A 19,525-nucleotide genomic window follows, 5' to 3' on the forward strand; every position below is an offset into this window, starting at 1 on the left:
CAACGCATTTCTAATATCTAAAGCCTTAAAACAAATACTGCTAACTTCGTAGAATCTAACAACTTCAAATAAATTTATTATTATAATATCTATAAAAACATTTTTAATTTAGAGTTATTTTCTGAACGAAATATTAATATTAACAAAATGGGTCGGGTCATCTAACGATTGTTTCACAAAACAAATGCAAAGGGATTGAGCTTTTTCAGTTATCACATCGTTTTGTTGGTCATCCGAATTCCAAATTCTGCAGCTTCACTGCAGTGTACTTCTTTCGTTGGTCATCCGCCATGGCTCTTCTTCCCTCCAAGCTCCCTCTCACTTATCCTAATTCTACACTCTTTTCTTCACCTCCGAGGCTCTCTTCTCTTCATCTTCCACCATTTCGAGTCTCATGCGCCAAACGGACCGGCAAGAAGAGGTATCCATCGGAAAAGAAGAAGCTCAAATTGAAACACAAAGAAGTCCTCACAACCGTTGAGAACAAGTTCGAAGGCACCTGGAGGTTGTTCAAGCTCGGAATTCCTGTTGAAAAGGATCCTGGCAAGGATTTTCATGGCCTCTCGGATGCTTTGATGCAAGAAATTGCTAAAGTGCTCGAGTTTCCGGTAATTTTGGCAGTTTCGTTGATTATATGGTTTGAAAAACACTTTGAATCAAATTCATGCTGTTTTCCTTTTCTTTTTCAGGTCGCTTCGTTGCTGCCGCGGGAAGCTTTCTCTGTTATTCGTAAATCTTTTGACGCTAGGAAGGTATGTTTATATGTTTAAATGGTATTCTTAGCAATGGCCGTTGTTTAGGAGGAACAGTTTATTATCAAGAAGTTGCTGGGTTCTTAGCTTGTGTTAATTGCATCCTCGATGGTTCCAGATGTTGAAGGAACCGAAGTTTGTTTATACTGTGGATATGGATGTACATAGGCTACTGATTCTTGAACCGCGTGCTCGGGATTTCATTTCGGACTTGGAGCCTAAAGTTGGATTGATGGAGCATTTTGCTAAAGAAAAGGTATCCAATGATGTAATCAGTATCGTTCATGATCTCAAAAGCAATCAGGAAGTGGTGGGAGCAAATGGATTTAACAGTCACTCTGGTCCTTACTTGCGCATGTCAAATGGTAAACCAAAAATTGCTGTTGTTGGCAGTGGTCCATCAGGCCTTTTCGCCTCTCTTGTCCTTGCAGAGTTTGGGGCCGATGTTACCTTGTTTGAAAGAGGTCAACCAGTGGAGCAAAGAGGGCGTGATATTGGTGCATTGGTAGCCCGTAGGATTCTGGAGCTGGATAGCAATTTTTGCTTTGGGGAGGTATTTGGTTGCAAGTTATATATGCTTTGCATTATTGCTTGATTTGAAAAGCCTTACTTTTGACTGCTGTTGTATGATCTTTTAGTGTCGCTACTCATCTGGTCCGAAAGATTTGTTGTTATACTTGATGCTTATGATTGTGTAAATGCAAACAACAAATTGAAAAATGAACTTATACTTGCTTTTACCTATTCTGAAAATAGAAACATTTTTTTCACTGTTGCTAGACGAAGGTTCATTTTGAAATGAAGAGCTGTAACATCCCAAGTCACCCAAACAACCACAGACTTCAGGAACTGTCCTCTATTTCTCAACCTCCATACTGAAAACGCCTTCAACCAATTTTCAATTTTGTCTGGTAAGCACAGGGATATATGGAACCCCCATAACATCCAATTCCAAGCCAATCAAGTAAATGGGCAATGAATTCACAAGTGGTCAGGAGACTCAGCAATTTTGAGGCACAACAAGCACACTGAAGGAGATAAAACCAAACTAACGCACTTCCTTTGGAGCAAATCATGAGTGTTGAGCTCTCTGTGAGCCAAAGGCGATAAAATAACTTTCACCTTCTTTGGAGCGCAAGCCTTCCAAATTCCATCAATTAATAGAATTACTTTCAAATATGTCATAGATTAAATTACGAATTTTGCGTCCAAGGTTTTATTAGACGAACTTCAAATGTAGGGGAGTTGTTGAATTCTCAGGAACTGAGTCAAACTTGAAGCTAAGTTTATTTAGATAGGGCATTTTTCATTACGAAGAAACGATATAATTTTCCTAGAAGCAGAGAGTTGTCCCCTCCTCCCCCCCACCCACCCACCCATTGTGCTGATTAAAGGTTTTTTTTTTCTTTCCCGTAATATCTTTAGCTGAGGCTATATGATAGTCAATTAATCAGTTTGTCCGAACAAAACATCAAGGTTGAATTCTCACTTCTGTGTGCAATGTGGCCATGTGGGTGCCATGTTATTCCTTAATTCAATTTTGATATTCTTGATTCAATGATGCCCGGTCGATTTGGTATCACTGGCATATTGTCCTATGGTCATTTATTGGTGTTCCTTTTTTCCTCAAAGATATCATGTTGCTTGGCTTTTCAGTTATTTGTCTTTGAGTCATTCATTTAGAACTTATGCTTGGCAGGGTGGTGCAGGTACCTGGAGTGATGGGAAATTGGTCACTAGAATTGGTAGAAACAGTGGCAGCGTGCAAGCGGTTAGACTTTTCCCCCTTACAGATTTATTAGTCTCTTTTTCTCTCTCTCCTATTATTACAATATATAGGTGTTGTGTCACAATATTAGGTGTGCTTTTACAGTAAGGGACCTAAATCGTGTGACCTTCTGAATGTTATTCTGTAGTTTGTCCATGGTGCCTAATCTTCGTTATAATCCATATTTCCTTTGTGGATTCTTTTATTTGTTTCTATGAAATTGTAATCTTTTGCAAAAAAAGAAAAAAAAAACCACTTTCTTGTCTCAACTTGCAACACATTCCAACAATATTATGTCATGCTTTATCAATTATATCTCTGGAAAACTGAGTTTTGTGTTCAAATTCAAATTTCTAGGTTATGAAATCTTTAGTTTATTTTGGGGCCCCAAAGAATATCTTACTCAATGGAAAGCCTCACCTTGGAACAGACAAGTTGATTCCATTACTTAGGAACTTTCGGCAGCACTTGGAAACATTGGGTGTGAGTTTCTACCCTATTCCTGTTCTTGGATTTGTATGAAGATGAAATATTTTTCTAATTTCCACATTTGTTCAGTTTTCTGCCGCTTAATTTATATGACTTTATTCCAGGTCACTATCAAGTTTGGGACTAGGGTTGATGATCTGATTGAAGAGGGTGGACATTTAACGGGTGTTAAAGTTTCTGATTCAAGAGACAAGTTAAAGCTGAGCAAGCAGAAGCTTGGATATGATGCTATTGTCCTAGCTGTTGGCCATTCTGCCCGTGATGTATATCAAATGCTTTTGTCTCATAACATTCCCGTGATTCCCAAGGAGTTTGCAGTTAGTTTCTTCTTGATCCCTCTTGTTTTCTGGATAACTCTGCTTCCCTAACAAGGATATTGCATCACTTCATGCTCTCTTTATGCCAAAAATGTTGAATATATGGATGCTAAAACAATGCTGGATTCGCTTTTTGTGCCAGATTTGTTGTTGACTTACTGGATATCTTTTTATAATGCTCACATCGTTATCTTCTGTGCCCGAATAGGTTGGTTTAAGGATCGAGCATCCTCAAGAATTAATAAACAGCATACAGGTTAGTTTTAATGCTTTGCTTAAAATTGATCGGCTTTCACTATATTTTCCAACTAAAAAGAAATCAAGAATTCTTATAATTTTCCCAAATTACGTTGGATGCATTCCTATCAAACAACTACTTGCTAGAATTATGGTGGTTTCATCTGCATCTTAATGAAAGCATGCATACAAATTGAGTCAGTAAAAATAAGTGTCAACAAAACTTCATAACTACTCTAAAGCCGAATTGATTTTATGTCTAGATTTTCGCTCTTATCTACTCATACTACTTGCATTGGTTCTCATTTCATATACTTTTCACCTTGAATTAAGATGTAAACCTCCTCATATATTCAAATGTAGTATTCTGGATTGGCCAACGAGGTAGAGAAAGGGCGTGGGAAAGTACCCGTGGCAGATTACAAAGTTGCCAAGTATGTTAACATAGATACGAAGAATCCATCCTCCAATTCTGTTGCAGCAAGTCGCAGTTGCTATTCATTTTGCATGTGTCCTGGTGGCCAGGTATGCTTCTCAAATTGATTGCACTGACCAAGAATGCATATTTTAAAGCCTGCCTTTAGGTTGCAAGCTTTTCCGGTCTCTGATTCCACCGCAATCGGATGATTTGGCAATGCTGGTGTGCAGTTAACGTAAAAAAGATTGTCACTTGTTAAAAAAGATAAAATCCAGTTTCTTCCTAATGTCACATCTGCATTGATTCACATCTGCCTTTGGGTTGCAAGCTTTTTCGGTCTCTTGACTTCTGTACTTAAGAAAAACAGTACATTATATTAGTATGTTTAAGTGCTGTCTCATTAGATAATTAGCACCTACCGTAAGTTCATCATCCACCACCATAAAGAATTTTATTATTGTATTATTTCTGTCAGTTCAATAGTAACTTGGTATGGTCACATATAGGTTGTCCTCACAAGTACGAACCCGGAAGAACTTTGTATCAACGGCATGTCATTCTCTAGACGTTCATCAAAATGGGCAAATGCTGCCCTTGTGGTCACTGTTTCAACTAAGGACTTTAATGATCTTGGTTTTCAAGGACCTCTTGCTGGGGTTGAATTCCAGGTAGCTTTTCTGTGTTTTCTCACTTCTTCTAAAGAAAAGTTTATCTCTTTCAGCAATTTCATTCAGACATTTCTTCTTCATATGTATAAATCTATCTTTCCTAAAATAACTTTAGGCCATTAACTTTTGTTATTAGATATGAATGACTTGTCCAACTCGCTGACTTTCATAAAAGATGTCTCTTATTGATGTTACACTATTTTCTTGTCAGAGAGAGCTTGAGCAAAGAGCAGCCGTCATGGGAGGTGGAAATTTTGTTTTGCCAGTGCAGACAGCTACTGATTTTATGGACAGAAGATTAAGAGGTATGTCAAGTCACTGATTTCTCTGAAACCTTAGAATCGAGTAGAATACTGCTACTCAAAAGAGGCCGGACACAGAAATTTGCTTCTTGATGTCGACTGGAACACCAAAATATTCTATCCTGAAAATCTAGTTTCTAACCAACCGACCTATGCTCAAGCTGGCTATTAAGAAAACCTTGTTACATGATCATCTCTGACATTTACTATCAGCGTGAGAATTTGCCCTATCATTATACCAGCTGTTTTCCTTTCAAATCGATTCTTTTCCCTCTATTCTCAGTGACATCTGTGCCACCATCAAGTTACCGGTTAGGAGTGAAGGCCTCAAACCTCCACGAGTTATTCCCTGGTCATATAACAGAAGCTTTACAGCAATCTATCCTAGCATTTGATCAAGAGGTTCTCTCTTACTATCCTTTTGACATTGTGGATTTCTTACTATACGATTACGAACTCACTGACCTTTTCCTTTTCAAATTTTGGGTGTTCAGTTACCAGGTTTTCTCTCAAGTGACGCCCTTCTACATGGAGTGGAGGTAGTTTTCCTCTCTTTATTAGACATTTTGTGTTCAAAGGTTATCTGGCCCCCTTTTTTTGTTTGGATCAAATGGTCTAAATGATTAATGCATTTGGGGAATTATTAATTATGCATTTCCTTTTAACGCAATTTTAAAACACATTTGGTCAAATTATGAGTTCAGTCCATGAACTTTCTCTGTTGTGTGTTATAAGTTTATGAACTTAAAAATGCCTATTACCCTCTAAACTTTCCATTTCAAGAAGTCAGGGGTCCAATTTTTACTAATAACTTCTTAGTGAATCATAAAAATGGTTAAATATGCCACATATTTATTAGACATATAATTCAAAGTTTAAGGACACATCGAACACTTTTAAAGCTTAAGTGATCTATAAGACACAAAATAATTTTTTTTTGATTTTTTCTAAAGTTTTAAAATACATGAGACACAAACACAACTTTGACATGTCATTTAACCGAAATTTTTCTAACCAACCAACATCGTTACAATTTTTTCTTTTTAGTAGAATCACCATTTGTTAAAATTTGTTTTTCTCTCAGACGAGAACAAGTTCCCCTATTCAAATCCCACGCAACCTTGAGACGTATGAAAGCACATCTGTTAGAGGACTCTACCCGGTTGGTGAAGGAGCAGGCTATGCTGGAGGAATTGTAAGTGCCGCAGTCGATGGCATGTATGCAGGCTTTGCAGTAGCCAAGAGTTTCAATCTTTACCATGGTGACCTTGAGACGGTTTTGGGTAAGGCGCAAAATTCTGGGTCCGTAATGTATTAGAGCTGATCTGGTGAATCTCTGCACGTCAATGCTGGCAAGGCCATCTAAATCAACCTGTTTCCCTCCTTCAACTTGATTATAAAGGTGCGTAACTGCAATAGTTAGTTTCTTGCTAAGAAGTGTTAAGAGCCTTCTAAAGGTTATTATTGTTATCTTTTTATAATTTTGTTGGCATGAATGGAGTTAGGTTCAAGTAAGCTTTAATTCTATTTTGGTTCTCTAATTTTTTGAACTTTCTATCTCATTCTAAATCATTGTACTTTATTAAAAAAAAGAGCCAGTCATTAACTTTTTTAGTATATGATTTAGGGGATACTTGACATAAACATATTTACTTGACATAAACATATTTATTTGCCTGTTCATTAGATAACTAGATATACAAACAAATACTTAAAGCCTACGATCAACTTTTAATCCAAAGTTTAAGAAGTAAAACATGACATTTAGTAGAAAGACAAAAATATAATATTTGAAAGTTTAGGGACTGAAATATTGTAAGGATAAAAGAGTTCTAAAATTGTAAAATAAGGATTAAAATAGGACGGTCTTAAAAGTATGTAAGGTATCTCTTACTCCTTTACTAATATAAGTATTGATATGAAAGAGTTGCCCAAAGGCTAAAATTCCCCTTGAGTACAAAGAGCTTAACCTCCCCTTTCTCAAGACTACTTACAAATGACCAAAAGCCTACCCTAACTATTATCATCTTATTCTATATATAGACTGGCTACTCCTAACTTTCACAACCTAGTGATCGTCCCCACTTTGTTACTAACTTTCACTCATAGTATCCTTTTTACCCTTTCTCGAATTTTCAGCAGAATTGGGGCCCTAACAAAGTACTGACTAGACTAAGACAGTTTTTAAATTTTTACGATGTTAATATTACTTTTAACACTATTTGCAGTTGTACATGTACTTCGGTAAATGGAGGTATATTGGAAGGACATTGACAAAATATTCAAAACAAAAAAAGCCATCTCTTTCAAGTTATAAATTGAATTTGACACCCATAATGAAAACTTGCATGCTTTTTGTAAGCAGCTATACTTTTGGCCTACAAAAGGAGCATCAAATTCCTATTTTGGAACCTTGACAAGGTCCTGCATCCAAGTCATCGATTGGAGGTGAAAACCTACTTCTATTTCGTAAATATGTGACAATTAAACAAGCTGCTCGGGCATCTATTGCAGTTGATTGAGACTGATTTCGAGCAGACTGTAGTTGGTCCAGGTAAATACTCATTCAATTATCCATGCTTCACTCTTCAATTTTTGTCAACTAATACGCGATTATTTTATTTTTACTTTCTTAAGTCACCGCAACAGTTGAATTGATGAAAAATACTTGAACTTATCTACAAAATCAAGCATGAAAAATGAAAAAGGATCCCTGTCCAATTACATCAATGCTTGCTCGCTTGAAAAGACCTTAACTGCTTGAAGGCGTAAATTTCGCTACATATTCAAGTTTAGGGTTTACTCGGATAAAATGGAAAATTCAAGGTTAAACTAACTTTTTAAGCTTATCCAACTTCAAAATTGTTTATTCAAAGAACAACTCATAAATCTCAAACTTATCTTCTCTCAAAGTATTTCCTAAATTTTCTCACCACCTAATTTTCTGTGTAAAAGAAATTGTTTTGATTATTTAAAATGAGAAGTAAAAGGAAAAAAGAAAGAAAAAAACGTTCTTTACTTGTGTTTTTTTCATAGGCAGCAGAGGGAACTTTCAGTGGGAGCCGAAGTCTACACTCCAATAATAGTTTATACATACTCCCAACCAGAGTTGCTTTTGGATCCTATAAGACAATCAACACTTGGAGATTCTGCATATTATTATGGGTATGTATTAATTTACACGTTGCTGTGTTACGATAAAAATATTATGTCAAATAATATTTGAGTAATTATAATGAATAACAATTTAAGGGATAATAATGAAAAGTATATCAACATTTTATAAAAATTGCAAATATAGTAATGTTTATCAACGATATACTTTTATCACTAACAAACTCTTACGATCTATCAGTGATAGAACAATATTTGTAATATGGTCTATCAGTGATAGATTGAAAAATTTTGCTACATTTGTAATTTTTTAAAATATTGTTTTATATGCAAATATTTTGAATTTAATTGTTGTGTTTGCCATTGTTCCAATTTTATTTCGAAGGAAAACTTTACTCTTGACCTAGTTATTAAAAAGAAGAGAAAAAAAACAACTTTGAAGAGTATAACAGGTTAGGAAAACATTAGGCTTAGAGCCAAATTTATGAGGTTAGATAATGGAAAATACTCCCAACGAGTTTGCTTTTATTATATTCCCAAACTTTGAAAACTTAAAGAACAACTTTGTTGGCTTTTGTTGTTGAATTTATAGGATTTGTAGGTAGATAGTTATCTTTGAGAAATTTCTATAAAAAGTACATACCTATGCTATCCTTCTGATGGTAAACTTTTATAAACACAATCTGGGTTAAAGATTGCAATTTTCTAAAATATAAAACTTATTAATTAGTTAGAAAATTTGAAATTTGAAACTTAACTGTACAACTACTGGAAAAAAATGGACTAGATCTACAAAAAAAAAAAAAAAAAAAAAAAAAAAAAAAAAATCTCAAATATTAAAGCTTGTTTTTAAAGGTTAAAGTAGAACTGTGAGTTAAGCTCAGTGATGATTGAAATATTTTTTATCTTTTGTTGTTGTAACTAAGAAAGGTTACTAACAAATATGCTTTACTAATATAATCTGTAAACTCCCATATCATTTTTTTGCTATTATTGGAACGAGATTGGGTTATTGGGTTATCCAGTCTCTTTAGAGAGTGACAATTCTAATTCTACTTTTTCTAATCTTTTTAAAGGGAGAATAAATGAAACATTTCTTTTTGTCATGATATAAATGTAAATTATTAGTTAATTGGTTATATGATAATAGTGATTTTTGTAAATTAAAAAACAATTGTAACATATGTTATCAAAATTTATAGTAAAAACACAAATTACAAAAGGTTTTTTAAAAAGTAATAATAAACTAGTAGGATGCACAAAAATTAGTACTCATAGAAAAGATAACTAAAATTGTACAATTGAAAGCATATGAAATAAAAATATTTGAAGTAGAACACAACTTTAAAATATAGGGATTAAAGTCATATTTTTAACCTAAATTATGAAGTGAAATTTAAAACTCTCTCTCAATTGTAGTTTTGTTTTGCTTTGATCACTTTTATTTAAACTAGTTTGTGTGGTTCTTTAAATTGTTCTATTCAAATAGTTGGACTAAAAAAATGCAAGATAGAAATTTATGAATTTTTTTAGTGTAAAAGACACCGTTGTCTATTCAAACATATATTTGTTGTTAACTTGTGGTATTTTATATACATAGCCATTTTCTTTATGAAAATATCCACCGTTAAGTTGTATGTATCCTTAAAACGCTAATAAAATGGTATACTACTTTGACTCAAATAGTTGTAGCAAAACAATTAGCTACATCTTATTATTGCTATTTGATCGTGATGTTCCGTATGTAGTATCTAAATTATATGTGGACATCAAAATATACCCCACTTTGCTTTGATATACAACAAATTTGATACAAGTAGTTATAATGGAAGACATGTCAAACATGAATTTTTGAAGGATAAGACATAGTATACATCATTAAAAGATTTAAGAGTGAAATATAAAGATTATTTTCGATAATGGTTTATATATATACACATTAAGTATTGATTTTAGAAAAGAATTATAATGTACCATTTGACAAATTATTTATTGTAGTAAGATAAATTTAGAAGTTTAAGTTTAAAGCATGAGGTTAAGAAGAAGAGGGAAGGAGGGTGTGAGGACTAGAGAGAAAAATGGGAAGAGGAGGGGTATCATTTCTTAAAAATTATTTATCGATATCAACGTTTTATCCATACTACTGGTACTTTTATAAAATTTATACATCGATGTTTTTCTTGATGTCAATATTTTAAAAGCTTGAAAGCCACTAATTCAATTTTGGATAAAATGAAATTTTATGTGGATATTTTAGAAAAAAACTAGCAACATTAATCGATAGAATATTCAATCGAGTCATGAAAATGCTCAAACTCGATGTAGTATAATTTCATTTTGATGTTTAAAATGTCAATATTCACGTTAATATCGAGATCTCAATTTTAAGAGATGGTGATAAAAGTGTCGATTAAATATTAATGTTGACAGACACTTAAGATTTTTTAAAATATATATTTAACATTTTAAAATTAATCGTTGAAGGTTGCCTAAGGCAAGACCTAAAGACTATGGGCGATCTTGACCCCATAGGACCAGGAGGAGACACAGGGCGACGTGCAACGCTCAAGGATAAAAGTCAATTCCTTGAGGTTTGGGTTGACTAGCCTAGTTGATAAAAATATATAACTATTGAAAAATAATCAAAATGTGCTTAGTGTAGCACCCTGCTACTTCAAACGTTAAAAACAACCTAACATCGGTATACATGTAATTAGAGGCACATGTCAATAGAAGAGCCTATAGGTAGCTTCATTCAACGTCCTTAAAAGAATAAATAATCTCCAAATGAGAATTATACTTCATGCATTAACTTAATCATCATAGAATGTGGTAGATTTATCACAACATTAGTGCAAAAATCTCTTACACAAAAAAACTCGAAAAAGCGAGAAGCAAAGTTGGAAGATCAAGCCTACAATGAAACCTACGATGAAATTAGACAATATTTGAACATCAACATTCATCGATAATCTTTCTACTCTTTCTAAAATGTGTTTAAATATTTGTTTTAATATTATGGTCATGTTAGATTACGTTTGTTGCACATTTTTTAAAATAAATATTTTATCATTTTAGTACCGTGTAACGAAAATATTGACCCACCTTTCTTTTCTTTGTTGACAAATGTATGTATTGGTGAAAATGTCACAAACATATTAAATGTACATATATATTTCACCTAAGAATTTTTAGCACAATAAAAACAAGAAAATTTGAGAATTGCATATGTCAAAAAAATTTTAGTATGATTTTTACATATGCTTTTAATATCTTTTAAAAAATCTATAAAACTTAATATTATCGTAAAATTGTCCAAAATAAAAAATTAACAAAATATTTACCCTTAAAATAAATATAATATACTATAAATTTTGTTTTTTAAAGAATTATTTTATAGTGCGTAAATAGTTTGTTAATTTTTTAAAAATTTCAATATTTATATATTTATATACACACGTATATATATCTTAATATAGTTTTTTTTTTCTGGAGCCACAAACATCTTAAACTAATAAAATTTCTTAAAAAAAGTAAAACTATAGGAAAAGGATTGCAAAAAGTTTAAATAATTTAAATTAGATCAATTGAAGATATCCTAATTCTTTTTGGGCGTCAAAATATAATAATAACAAAAAGAATTCTTAGGGTTTTCGTTCTACTTCGTTTCTGCAGTCGTGGTGAGTGGTACTCCCTCTCGCTCGTCCATCTGCTCGCCTGACGTTCGTCGTCGGCCGTGCTGTCGTCCTCCGTCCTCCGTCGCGCCGTTCCCTTCGCCTTTTGTGGCATCTCTTTTTTTCTCGTAAGTCAGCATACTTCTCGCCTTCTTTTTTCTTTCGTCCACCAGCCTCACCACGACTGTAGATCTAGAATCTCCAGTAGATTTTATTGTTTGTTTATCCTTTAATCTAATTTCTGAAATCATTAAATTTATCCTTCAATCTGTCATTTCGTTTCTTCTCTGAGATGATATGCTCAGGGTTTTGATTTACGTGTGCATTTAATTCTGTTCTCTATGACGTTTATGGGAAGAATTAGGTTCGGGTTATTAAGTCAAATGTTTTAATCTATAATTTGCATATTTATGGGGTGCTAATGGAGTATTTTATGTAATTTTCTTGTAGTTTTTCTGATAACAGCCTCTTCCTCCCATGGCTTTGTCGATAATTGAGTTTGAAGGCTGAGTTATTGTTTGGGGATTTCTGAATAGTTCATTGATTTATTGAAAGTTCCATTTAAGGCAACAAGGTCAGAGTTGGGCCCAACTAGGATTTTCCATGGCGCATCGGTTGCTAAGGGATCTGGAAGCTGATGGGTGGGAGCGCTCTGATTTTCCCATCATCTGCGAGTCTTGCCTTGGCGATAACCCCTACGTTCGCATGGTACGCTCTTTCTTGGTTCTTCTATATTATTTAATTTTAGTACCCCTAACGCCATGAGTTACTTCGATTTTACTCTTGAATTACGTTCAAAATTTCACAATTAATCACTTGAATGTTTGAATTAGTACTTGAATTGTACGGTCCTTGCTCCTTGATAATACTATAGCAATGAATGGATATTGGAATTTTGTTTTTTTGCAATTAATGTCTTATTATTTGATTAAGACATAACTTTTGATCCATTGGATGTAATATTCGAATGCAGACGAAAGCTGATTATGATAAAGAATGCAAAATTTGCACACGCCCATTTACAGTGTTCAGGTGGAGGCCTGGACGTGATGCTAGATATAAGAAAACAGAGATTTGTCAGACTTGTAGTAAGTTAAAAAATGTATGTCAAGTTTGCCTTTTGGATCTTGAATATGGCTTACCAGTTCAAGTTCGAGACACTGCACTCTCTATCAACTCCAATGATGCTATTCCCAAGAGCGATGTGAATAGGGAATATTTTGCCGAGGAGCATGATCGAAAGGTATGTACTTTCTGTTGAAGTGTTTCCTTTAACTATATCCTGATTACTCCTTGTAGTTATTGGTGAATACATTTGGTGTGGACTAAAGTGTTTGTAAATTTTCAATTTGATCACTTCGCAACTTTGATGTTGCTTACTTGGTTTATGCTAATTCTGTTCAATGTTGATCATGCAGGCTAGAGCTGGTATTGATTATGAGTCCTCATATGGAAAGGCACGACCAAACGACACTATTTTGAAGCTTCAACGAACCACACCATACTACAAGAGGAATCGGGCACATGTTTGTAGTTTTTATATTAGGGGTGAATGCACTAGAGGTTCTGAATGCCCTTATCGACATGAGATGCCTGAAACTGGAGAGTTGTCCCAACAAAATATCAAGGATCGTTATTATGGGTATGGTTGATTTATTCCTTTTGAAGATTAGATGTATTTAATCATCTTGCATTTGCTTGCATATTTTAAGGTTTTTTTAGCATATATCATATGAAGTATAGTCTTCCAAAAGCAATTGTTTGTTGGAAAACGAGGATAATTGCTCAGTTATTTGTGCACAAACAATCGATTCGAGGCTCTGTTCAGAATGGTATCTCTATTTATTTTTGCTCCATGTTTAAAATGCTTGCGCCATGCATTGCTTGCTCATTGAACAAGTTACATTTGGGAAGGGATGGAGGAAGGTAAGGGGTCTCACTTGATTAGATGGGAGAGTTTTGGGAGGCTGGTTTACTTGGGGCCTGGGGGCCTTGAAATAGGGAATTTAGGGATCTGTACCAAAGCTTTTTATTAGACAATGGTTGAGACATTTTTCCTTTGAACCCAACTCACTTTTGCACAAGATTATTGTTAGTAAGTTTGGGCCTTGTACTTTTGAATGGCTGTTGGGTGGGGTCAAAGTCACTTATTGGAATTTATGGAAAGATATTTCTTGTGAGCTTCCTTCTTTCGCTCACTTGGTTAATTGTGTGGTGGGGGAGAGGAAAGAAATGTAGTTCTTGGAGGATAATTGGGTGGGTCGGGTTCCCTTTGCTCTGCATTTCCTTGTCCTTTCATTTTTCTTCCCTTAAAGACAGAGTAGTTTTTTATTTTTTCTTGTCGAGCTTGGAGCTTTATTTCCTTTTCGTTTGGGTTTTGCAATTCCTTTTTTCGTTATTTGTTGTTTCCTTCTCCTATTCGTGAATCTATTTTTTTTTACTTTTTGGAGGATTAGATTCCGAGGGAAGTGAAATTTTACACCTAGCAAGTGTTACATGGCTGTGTTAACACTTTGGATCGGCTTGTAAGAAAATTGCTTTCGTTTGTTGCCTTGTTTTGTTGTACTCTATCAGAAGGCGGGGGAAGACTTGGATCACATTCTTTGGAGATTTGAGTCTGAAAATTCCTTCTAGAATAAATTTTAAGCTTTTGGCATTTCTCTTGCTTGACAATAGGACATTAGTAAGATTGGGGAGTCCCCCCTCCATCATTTTTTGTTTGTGTAAAGTATTGATTTTGTATGGTTTGCTGCGGTGTATTCTATTTTGTGGGGCCTTTGGGGCGTAGAGAGTTGGAGAGAGAACCTAGTGAAGTTTGGTCCCTCGTTAGTATCATGTTACTTTTTGGACTTCAATTTTGGAGATCTTTTGTAGTTACTTTTTTTGCTATTTCCTATAGTTGGAGCCCTTTCCTTTAAGGAGGCTTTCTGTTGTGGCTTGACATTTTGTATTCTCACGTATTATTCTTTCATCTTTTCTCAATAAAAAAGAAGGCCTAGTATGTCAGCCATTGACAAGCTAAACCTTGTAGTCCCCTTCTGCTCTGGTGTGTTGATTTCTCATCCATCATATGTTTTGTTCTATTCGTGAACATTTGTTCTCCTATTCCCTTCTGAATTAAGCTTCCTACTCTATTGAAGGTGAAACTTCTTTGGCCTTCACTCAAATGCTTAACAAAGTCGATTTCTCTGTTTTTTCTTTTAGTCAATTTCTCGTATTGGTTTGTTGTAAGTGTGTGTATTGTTGTTATTATTATTATTTTGCTGATGCACATTGATTTTTTGTTTTGGTTGATTGAGATTGTTGCTTGTGACCTCCTCATCCATTCGGACAACTTTATTATTGTTTCATACAATTATCTAATTTTTAGATATCCTAAACGTTGATGTTTGTTTGAATTTTTTAGAGTTCTTTAAGATTCATATACCTGTTTGTCAAATAACAATAAATACTGATTGTTTGGTATTTATTTCATTCATCTCGGGAGATACAAGGGTTTGTTTGTTTGGAAATTCTTGCCTCATCATTGTACAAGGATTAATGGAATGGAAAGATGAAAGAATACAAAACGGCAGAACATATGGAACCCTACATGCAACTGAAAGAAGGGAGAGAATGTGTGAGTGAGTGAAACCAAACCTCCAAGTATCCCTCAGAACATTATAATCTACTAGCACCATACAGAACACTACCCTTGGGGAAGATAAAACAGAACCTCCTCAAGCATAAGAGGGAGTCACGAGGACAGAATCCCAGTTATTGGGCATGCAAATGACAAATCTCAAAGGTCTCTGATATGCAGTTGCAAATTGAATGAGTGAAACTGATATCAAAGAAATGGCTCTGCGACTTGTTCCTAAATAAATGCACCAATCCGCCCAACAAAGAGGAGGAATGATGAAAGCATCTGTGATGTAATTGTGCTTGAAATGTTTTAGTTCATTTTTGTACAGTTGGCGCCAGTTGAATAAAATCGATAAGCAAATGTGCCCCCAATACGTTGGCGTTGATATAGGTGGTCTCCCTTCATTTTATCGAAGTAAAGGTATTCATAACAAGTTTGGGAGTTAGAAAAGAGTTAGGACCGTATTTGAACTGGTTTATAGGTCGTACGGCTCTGTCTTTGTATTCTAAGGAGTTAGAAAAGTGTTGGATTTATGAATAGTATCAAACTTAATTTGATTGATGGTTACATGCTGATTATATTTCTTTCTCGCATTTCATGTTAAAAATGAGATTACTTTGTCATTTAGAATGAAGAGATATATTACTAACTTTTTTAATCAACACCTCAGGGTTAACGATCCTGTTGCACTGAAGCTTCTTAACAAGGCTGGAGAGATGCCTTCCCTCGAACCTCCAGAAGATGAGAGTATTAGAACCTTGTATGTGGGCGGACTTGATGCTCGAGTCAGTGAGCAAGATCTTCGAGATAACTTTTACGCTCATGGAGAAATTGAATCTATCAGAATGGTGCTACAACGTGCATGTGCTTTTGTAACCTACACCACCAGAGAAGGTGCAGAAAAGGCTGCAGAAGAGCTTTCTAACAAGCTGGTAATTAGGGGCCTTAGGTTGAAATTGATGTGGGGCAGACCTCAAGCACCAAAAGCCGAGATGGAAGGTTCTGATGAAGCAAAACAAGCTGCAGTGGCTCACAGCGGAATGTTGCCGCGAGCAGTTATCTCACAGCAGCACAACCAATTACACCCTCCGGGAACCCATGATCAACCTCAAGCTATGCACTACTTCAATATTCCACCGCCACCACCTCAACAGGAGAGAGCATTCTACCCATCAATGGACCCCCAAAGAATGGGAGCTCTGGTTTCGACTCATGATGCGGGGGTACCCCCTAATGGACCTACTGGTTCAACTGAAACTAGACCCGGTCCTGAGAAACAACACCAACACCAACACCAACACCAACAGGGACATCAATTTCCCTATCACCCTATGCACCCACCACCACCTGCACAATATCAACAGCAATTTTATCCGCCGCCATATGGTTACGTACAACATTATCCACCATACCCTCCTTATCATTCGGGCATGCCACCACCGCCGCAGTCCCAACCCCAGCCCCAGCCCCAGCCCCAGCCCCATCCCCCTTCAGGTTCCCAGCAATATCAGCAGCAGCATTCTGCACCATCAGGCTCAGCCCCTCAGTCCCATGGAGGAGCATCTTCCGGTTCAGCATCGGTGGGATCAACACCTTCAGCAGCTGCTCCATCTTCAACATCTGCTGAACCTGCATCATCGTAGATCTCTGAGGCACAAGGCTGTTGGCGAACTTCCAAACTGGACGCTTCACTTGGACGGGGAGGCACAGAACGCCCGGGAGGGGAAGGTGTTACGCATCCCCTGTTCATATCTTGACTTTGTTGTCATGACTTTTGATATGTAATATTATAGGCTTTTACTGGAAATGGGATATGAGCAATTTGGATTTGTCACTTTCATTCCCTCAGTTTCTTCCTTCCTTATTTTAGTTTAAATCCAAAATGAAATGGAAGTTAAATTCCTTTGTTACAAATTGTTGTTCAAAAGTTCATTATTACTTTTAAATTTATTGATTATTAGTAACAATCTAACAACATTTTCTTTCAATACAACGCTATTTTAGGGAGTTCCTTCTGCCTTCTACATTAATTTTTAGTTTAAAAAATCAAGAAAAATTTAATTCAAAGAGATGTTTTATGTCAAATGTCAAATATTTACATATAATCACTTGGCATTAATATTTTCAACTTTGATTGCGCCTAATCTAGTTACGGTTATATTCAATTTCACTGTTGAATTGCGATAATTCAATTTTGGATAAAACAGCCTTTCAAGTGCAATTTATAAAACTAGTTTTTGTTTGGCCACAAGCAATGAGACTAACCAAAAAATCTTCAAAATATAACAAGAAAATAATTTTGAATAGATGAGAATGAAAATAGAGAAGCCATCTTTATTCAGCTTGTTCTATGAACATCTCTAATTATTGTTAAATTATGCTCATTTTAGCTATGATCAGCTCATTTTAGCATAACGATCCTAGCTTAATAATTGAAGGCGTTAAAGAAGGATTTATGAAATCATCGAGACAATGATATTTAAAAAAAAAAAAATTGAATTTATCAAATCATAACAACTAAATTTAAAGTAGAGAAATAAATTCTAATTTTCTCCAAAAAAAAAAAAAAAATTCACATATGCATAAGTTTAAATTTCATATAAAATGGAAAATTGTCTATGTGCTGAGATTTGGACTTGTCTAATAAAACAAATGCCTTCGAGTTGTGATTTTCGCATTATTTGTCTTCGGCTATTGTTTTGCTTTTTAATGAGCAAACCAAAGAAAAACATATATTTGTCTTTAGGTATGAGTGGTTTCTTTTCACAAATATACAATATTTAGATTTCTCAACGTTACTATCCATAGGCTTTTTCTTAAAGGCATATAAATATTAAACAACAAGGAGACACAAAGTAAAATACACAACACAACAATAAACGGCCAAGGAGAGTCCCCCAAACTCAAAACACATGGTCTAGAATGACTATCTTTCATAACGATAGTAAATAATAATAATGGAAGAATTACACTTTTAGTCTATGAAATTTGAATTTAGTTTTTATTTGATCTTTTGAAGTTTTATAGTTTTTGTTATTACCAATTTTATCATTTTAGTTCATATTATACAAGGTACTTTTATAAAAAAAGATCAATAATGTGACACGTATTGGAGTTTTGAGAAATTATGAAATGAATTTGATATTATAAAATCAAGTCCAAAACACTCGATCCAAATATCCAAATAACTTCACTACTATTATTATAATTTTTTTTATTGGGATTCCTTACTAAAAAGATAGAAGAAAGAAATATGGAAGATGAATGTAGCAATAAAGCAAAGAAAAGCATGTTAGATGATGATTAGGAAAAGAAAAAGAGTAATGAACCAAAAGAGGGTAGCAACCCATTAAAGATTGTGAAGGGCCCACAATGTGAGATGAAAGTTCCATAACATAGGTTATGTCTGTGTCATGGGCATGTGGGAAAAAACAAATGATATATAGGAATATTGTTTAATTTGAAAGTAATAAATGTATAATAAATTAGAAAGATTTGTCCATAAGGGTAATGGTTATGGAATAGCATGTGAGGTTTGGAGATACATTGCACCCTAAGTTGATTCCTAAATATATTGGCTTTATGTGTACTAACCTAATGTGTGAGATTTATTTTCTTTATTTATTCACAAAATGTTTTATTCATATATATATATATATATGTATGTATGTATGATATGTTTATTTTTTCTAGCACAACATTGACCATCAAGGATGAGGGAAGGTCGACCTTCTTTATTGGAAATGTTTTGGTCCATTCAGGTTTGTAAGATAATCTATCTTTATCTGAAATTATTATATTTGTAAATGAGTCGATCCAATTTTTAATATTTGAAGGACAATAATTATTTTTTTTTCTTAGGATATGACTTAAGGTCTTTTTTTAAAAAAAAAAATAAAACAAACAAATAAATAAATGGTAAACATAAAGGAAAAAGAAGTCAAAATGTCAAAGATGGTAGGGAAAGGATTATCTAAAATCGTTGTGGACTTTCTCCCTTGAAGAGACAAAATCATGTGGTTTTCTTCCATCAATTACACTAACATTACAACATCTTCAAAACACTTTGAAACCACATAATAAGTACCAATTTATTATATATACTCTTTCTATTTCTAACTATTTTTGTTATTAAAAGAATAAATATGTTTTTAAAGTAAG

At 34.4% G+C, this 19,525-nt stretch overlaps 2 protein-coding genes across 4 annotated transcripts; both read left to right on the forward strand.

Annotated features, from left to right (window-relative positions):
• Window positions 1–163: 163 nt before the first annotated feature.
• LOC103493563 (uncharacterized) lies at window positions 164–8,265 on the forward strand. Its single transcript, XM_008454362.3, has 15 exons — window positions 164–608; window positions 690–752; window positions 871–1,305; window positions 2,452–2,523; window positions 2,878–3,003; window positions 3,114–3,326; window positions 3,535–3,582; window positions 3,927–4,088; window positions 4,488–4,649; window positions 4,861–4,954; window positions 5,235–5,353; window positions 5,446–5,490; window positions 6,036–6,353; window positions 7,317–7,505; window positions 7,988–8,265. Exons 1-13 carry the CDS (start codon window positions 291–293, stop codon window positions 6,267–6,269), a joined length of 2,091 nt encoding a protein of 696 aa, XP_008452584.2. The 5' UTR covers window positions 164–290; the 3' UTR covers window positions 6,270–6,353; window positions 7,317–7,505; window positions 7,988–8,265.
• A 3,402-nt stretch (window positions 8,266–11,667) lies between these two features.
• On the forward strand, window positions 11,668–17,278 carry LOC103493581 (zinc finger CCCH domain-containing protein 40-like). 3 transcript variants are annotated; one of them, XM_008454392.3, is made up of 5 exons: window positions 11,668–11,867; window positions 12,190–12,447; window positions 12,713–12,982; window positions 13,158–13,381; window positions 16,035–17,278. In XM_008454392.3, exons 2-5 carry the CDS (start codon window positions 12,343–12,345, stop codon window positions 17,005–17,007), a joined length of 1,572 nt encoding a protein of 523 aa, XP_008452614.1. In that variant the 5' UTR covers window positions 11,668–11,867; window positions 12,190–12,342; the 3' UTR covers window positions 17,008–17,278. The 3 variants fall into 3 exon arrangements, with proteins under 3 accessions (XP_008452614.1, XP_008452622.1, XP_008452632.1); XM_008454400.3 differs by having other exon boundaries at window positions 12,295–12,447; XM_008454410.3 differs by having other exon boundaries at window positions 12,306–12,447.
• The last annotated feature ends 2,247 nt before the right edge of the window (window positions 17,279–19,525 follow it).

Source organism: Cucumis melo, chromosome 5 (assembly GCF_025177605.1).
Source record: "Cucumis melo cultivar AY chromosome 5, USDA_Cmelo_AY_1.0, whole genome shotgun sequence".
NCBI lineage: Eukaryota > Viridiplantae > Streptophyta > Magnoliopsida > Cucurbitales > Cucurbitaceae > Cucumis > Cucumis melo.

Excerpts from the sequence above, each read along its gene's own strand:
- LOC103493563 (XM_008454362.3), top strand. The coding sequence starts at position 291 with ATGGCTCTTCTTCCCTCCAAGCTCCCTCTCACTTATCCTAATTCTACA. Across the intron at positions 4,089-4,487 it reads GCATGTGTCCTGGTGGCCAG|GTTGTCCTCACAAGTACGAA; the intron begins GTATGCTTCTCA and ends GGTCACATATAG. Across the intron at positions 5,354-5,445 it reads TCCTAGCATTTGATCAAGAG|TTACCAGGTTTTCTCTCAAG; the intron begins GTTCTCTCTTAC and ends TTGGGTGTTCAG.
- LOC103493581 (XM_008454392.3), top strand. The coding sequence starts at position 12,343 with ATGGCGCATCGGTTGCTAAGGGATCTGGAAGCTGATGGGTGGGAGCGC. Across the intron at positions 12,983-13,157 it reads CCGAGGAGCATGATCGAAAG|GCTAGAGCTGGTATTGATTA; the intron begins GTATGTACTTTC and ends TTGATCATGCAG. Across the intron at positions 13,382-16,034 it reads ATCAAGGATCGTTATTATGG|GGTTAACGATCCTGTTGCAC; the intron begins GTATGGTTGATT and ends TCAACACCTCAG.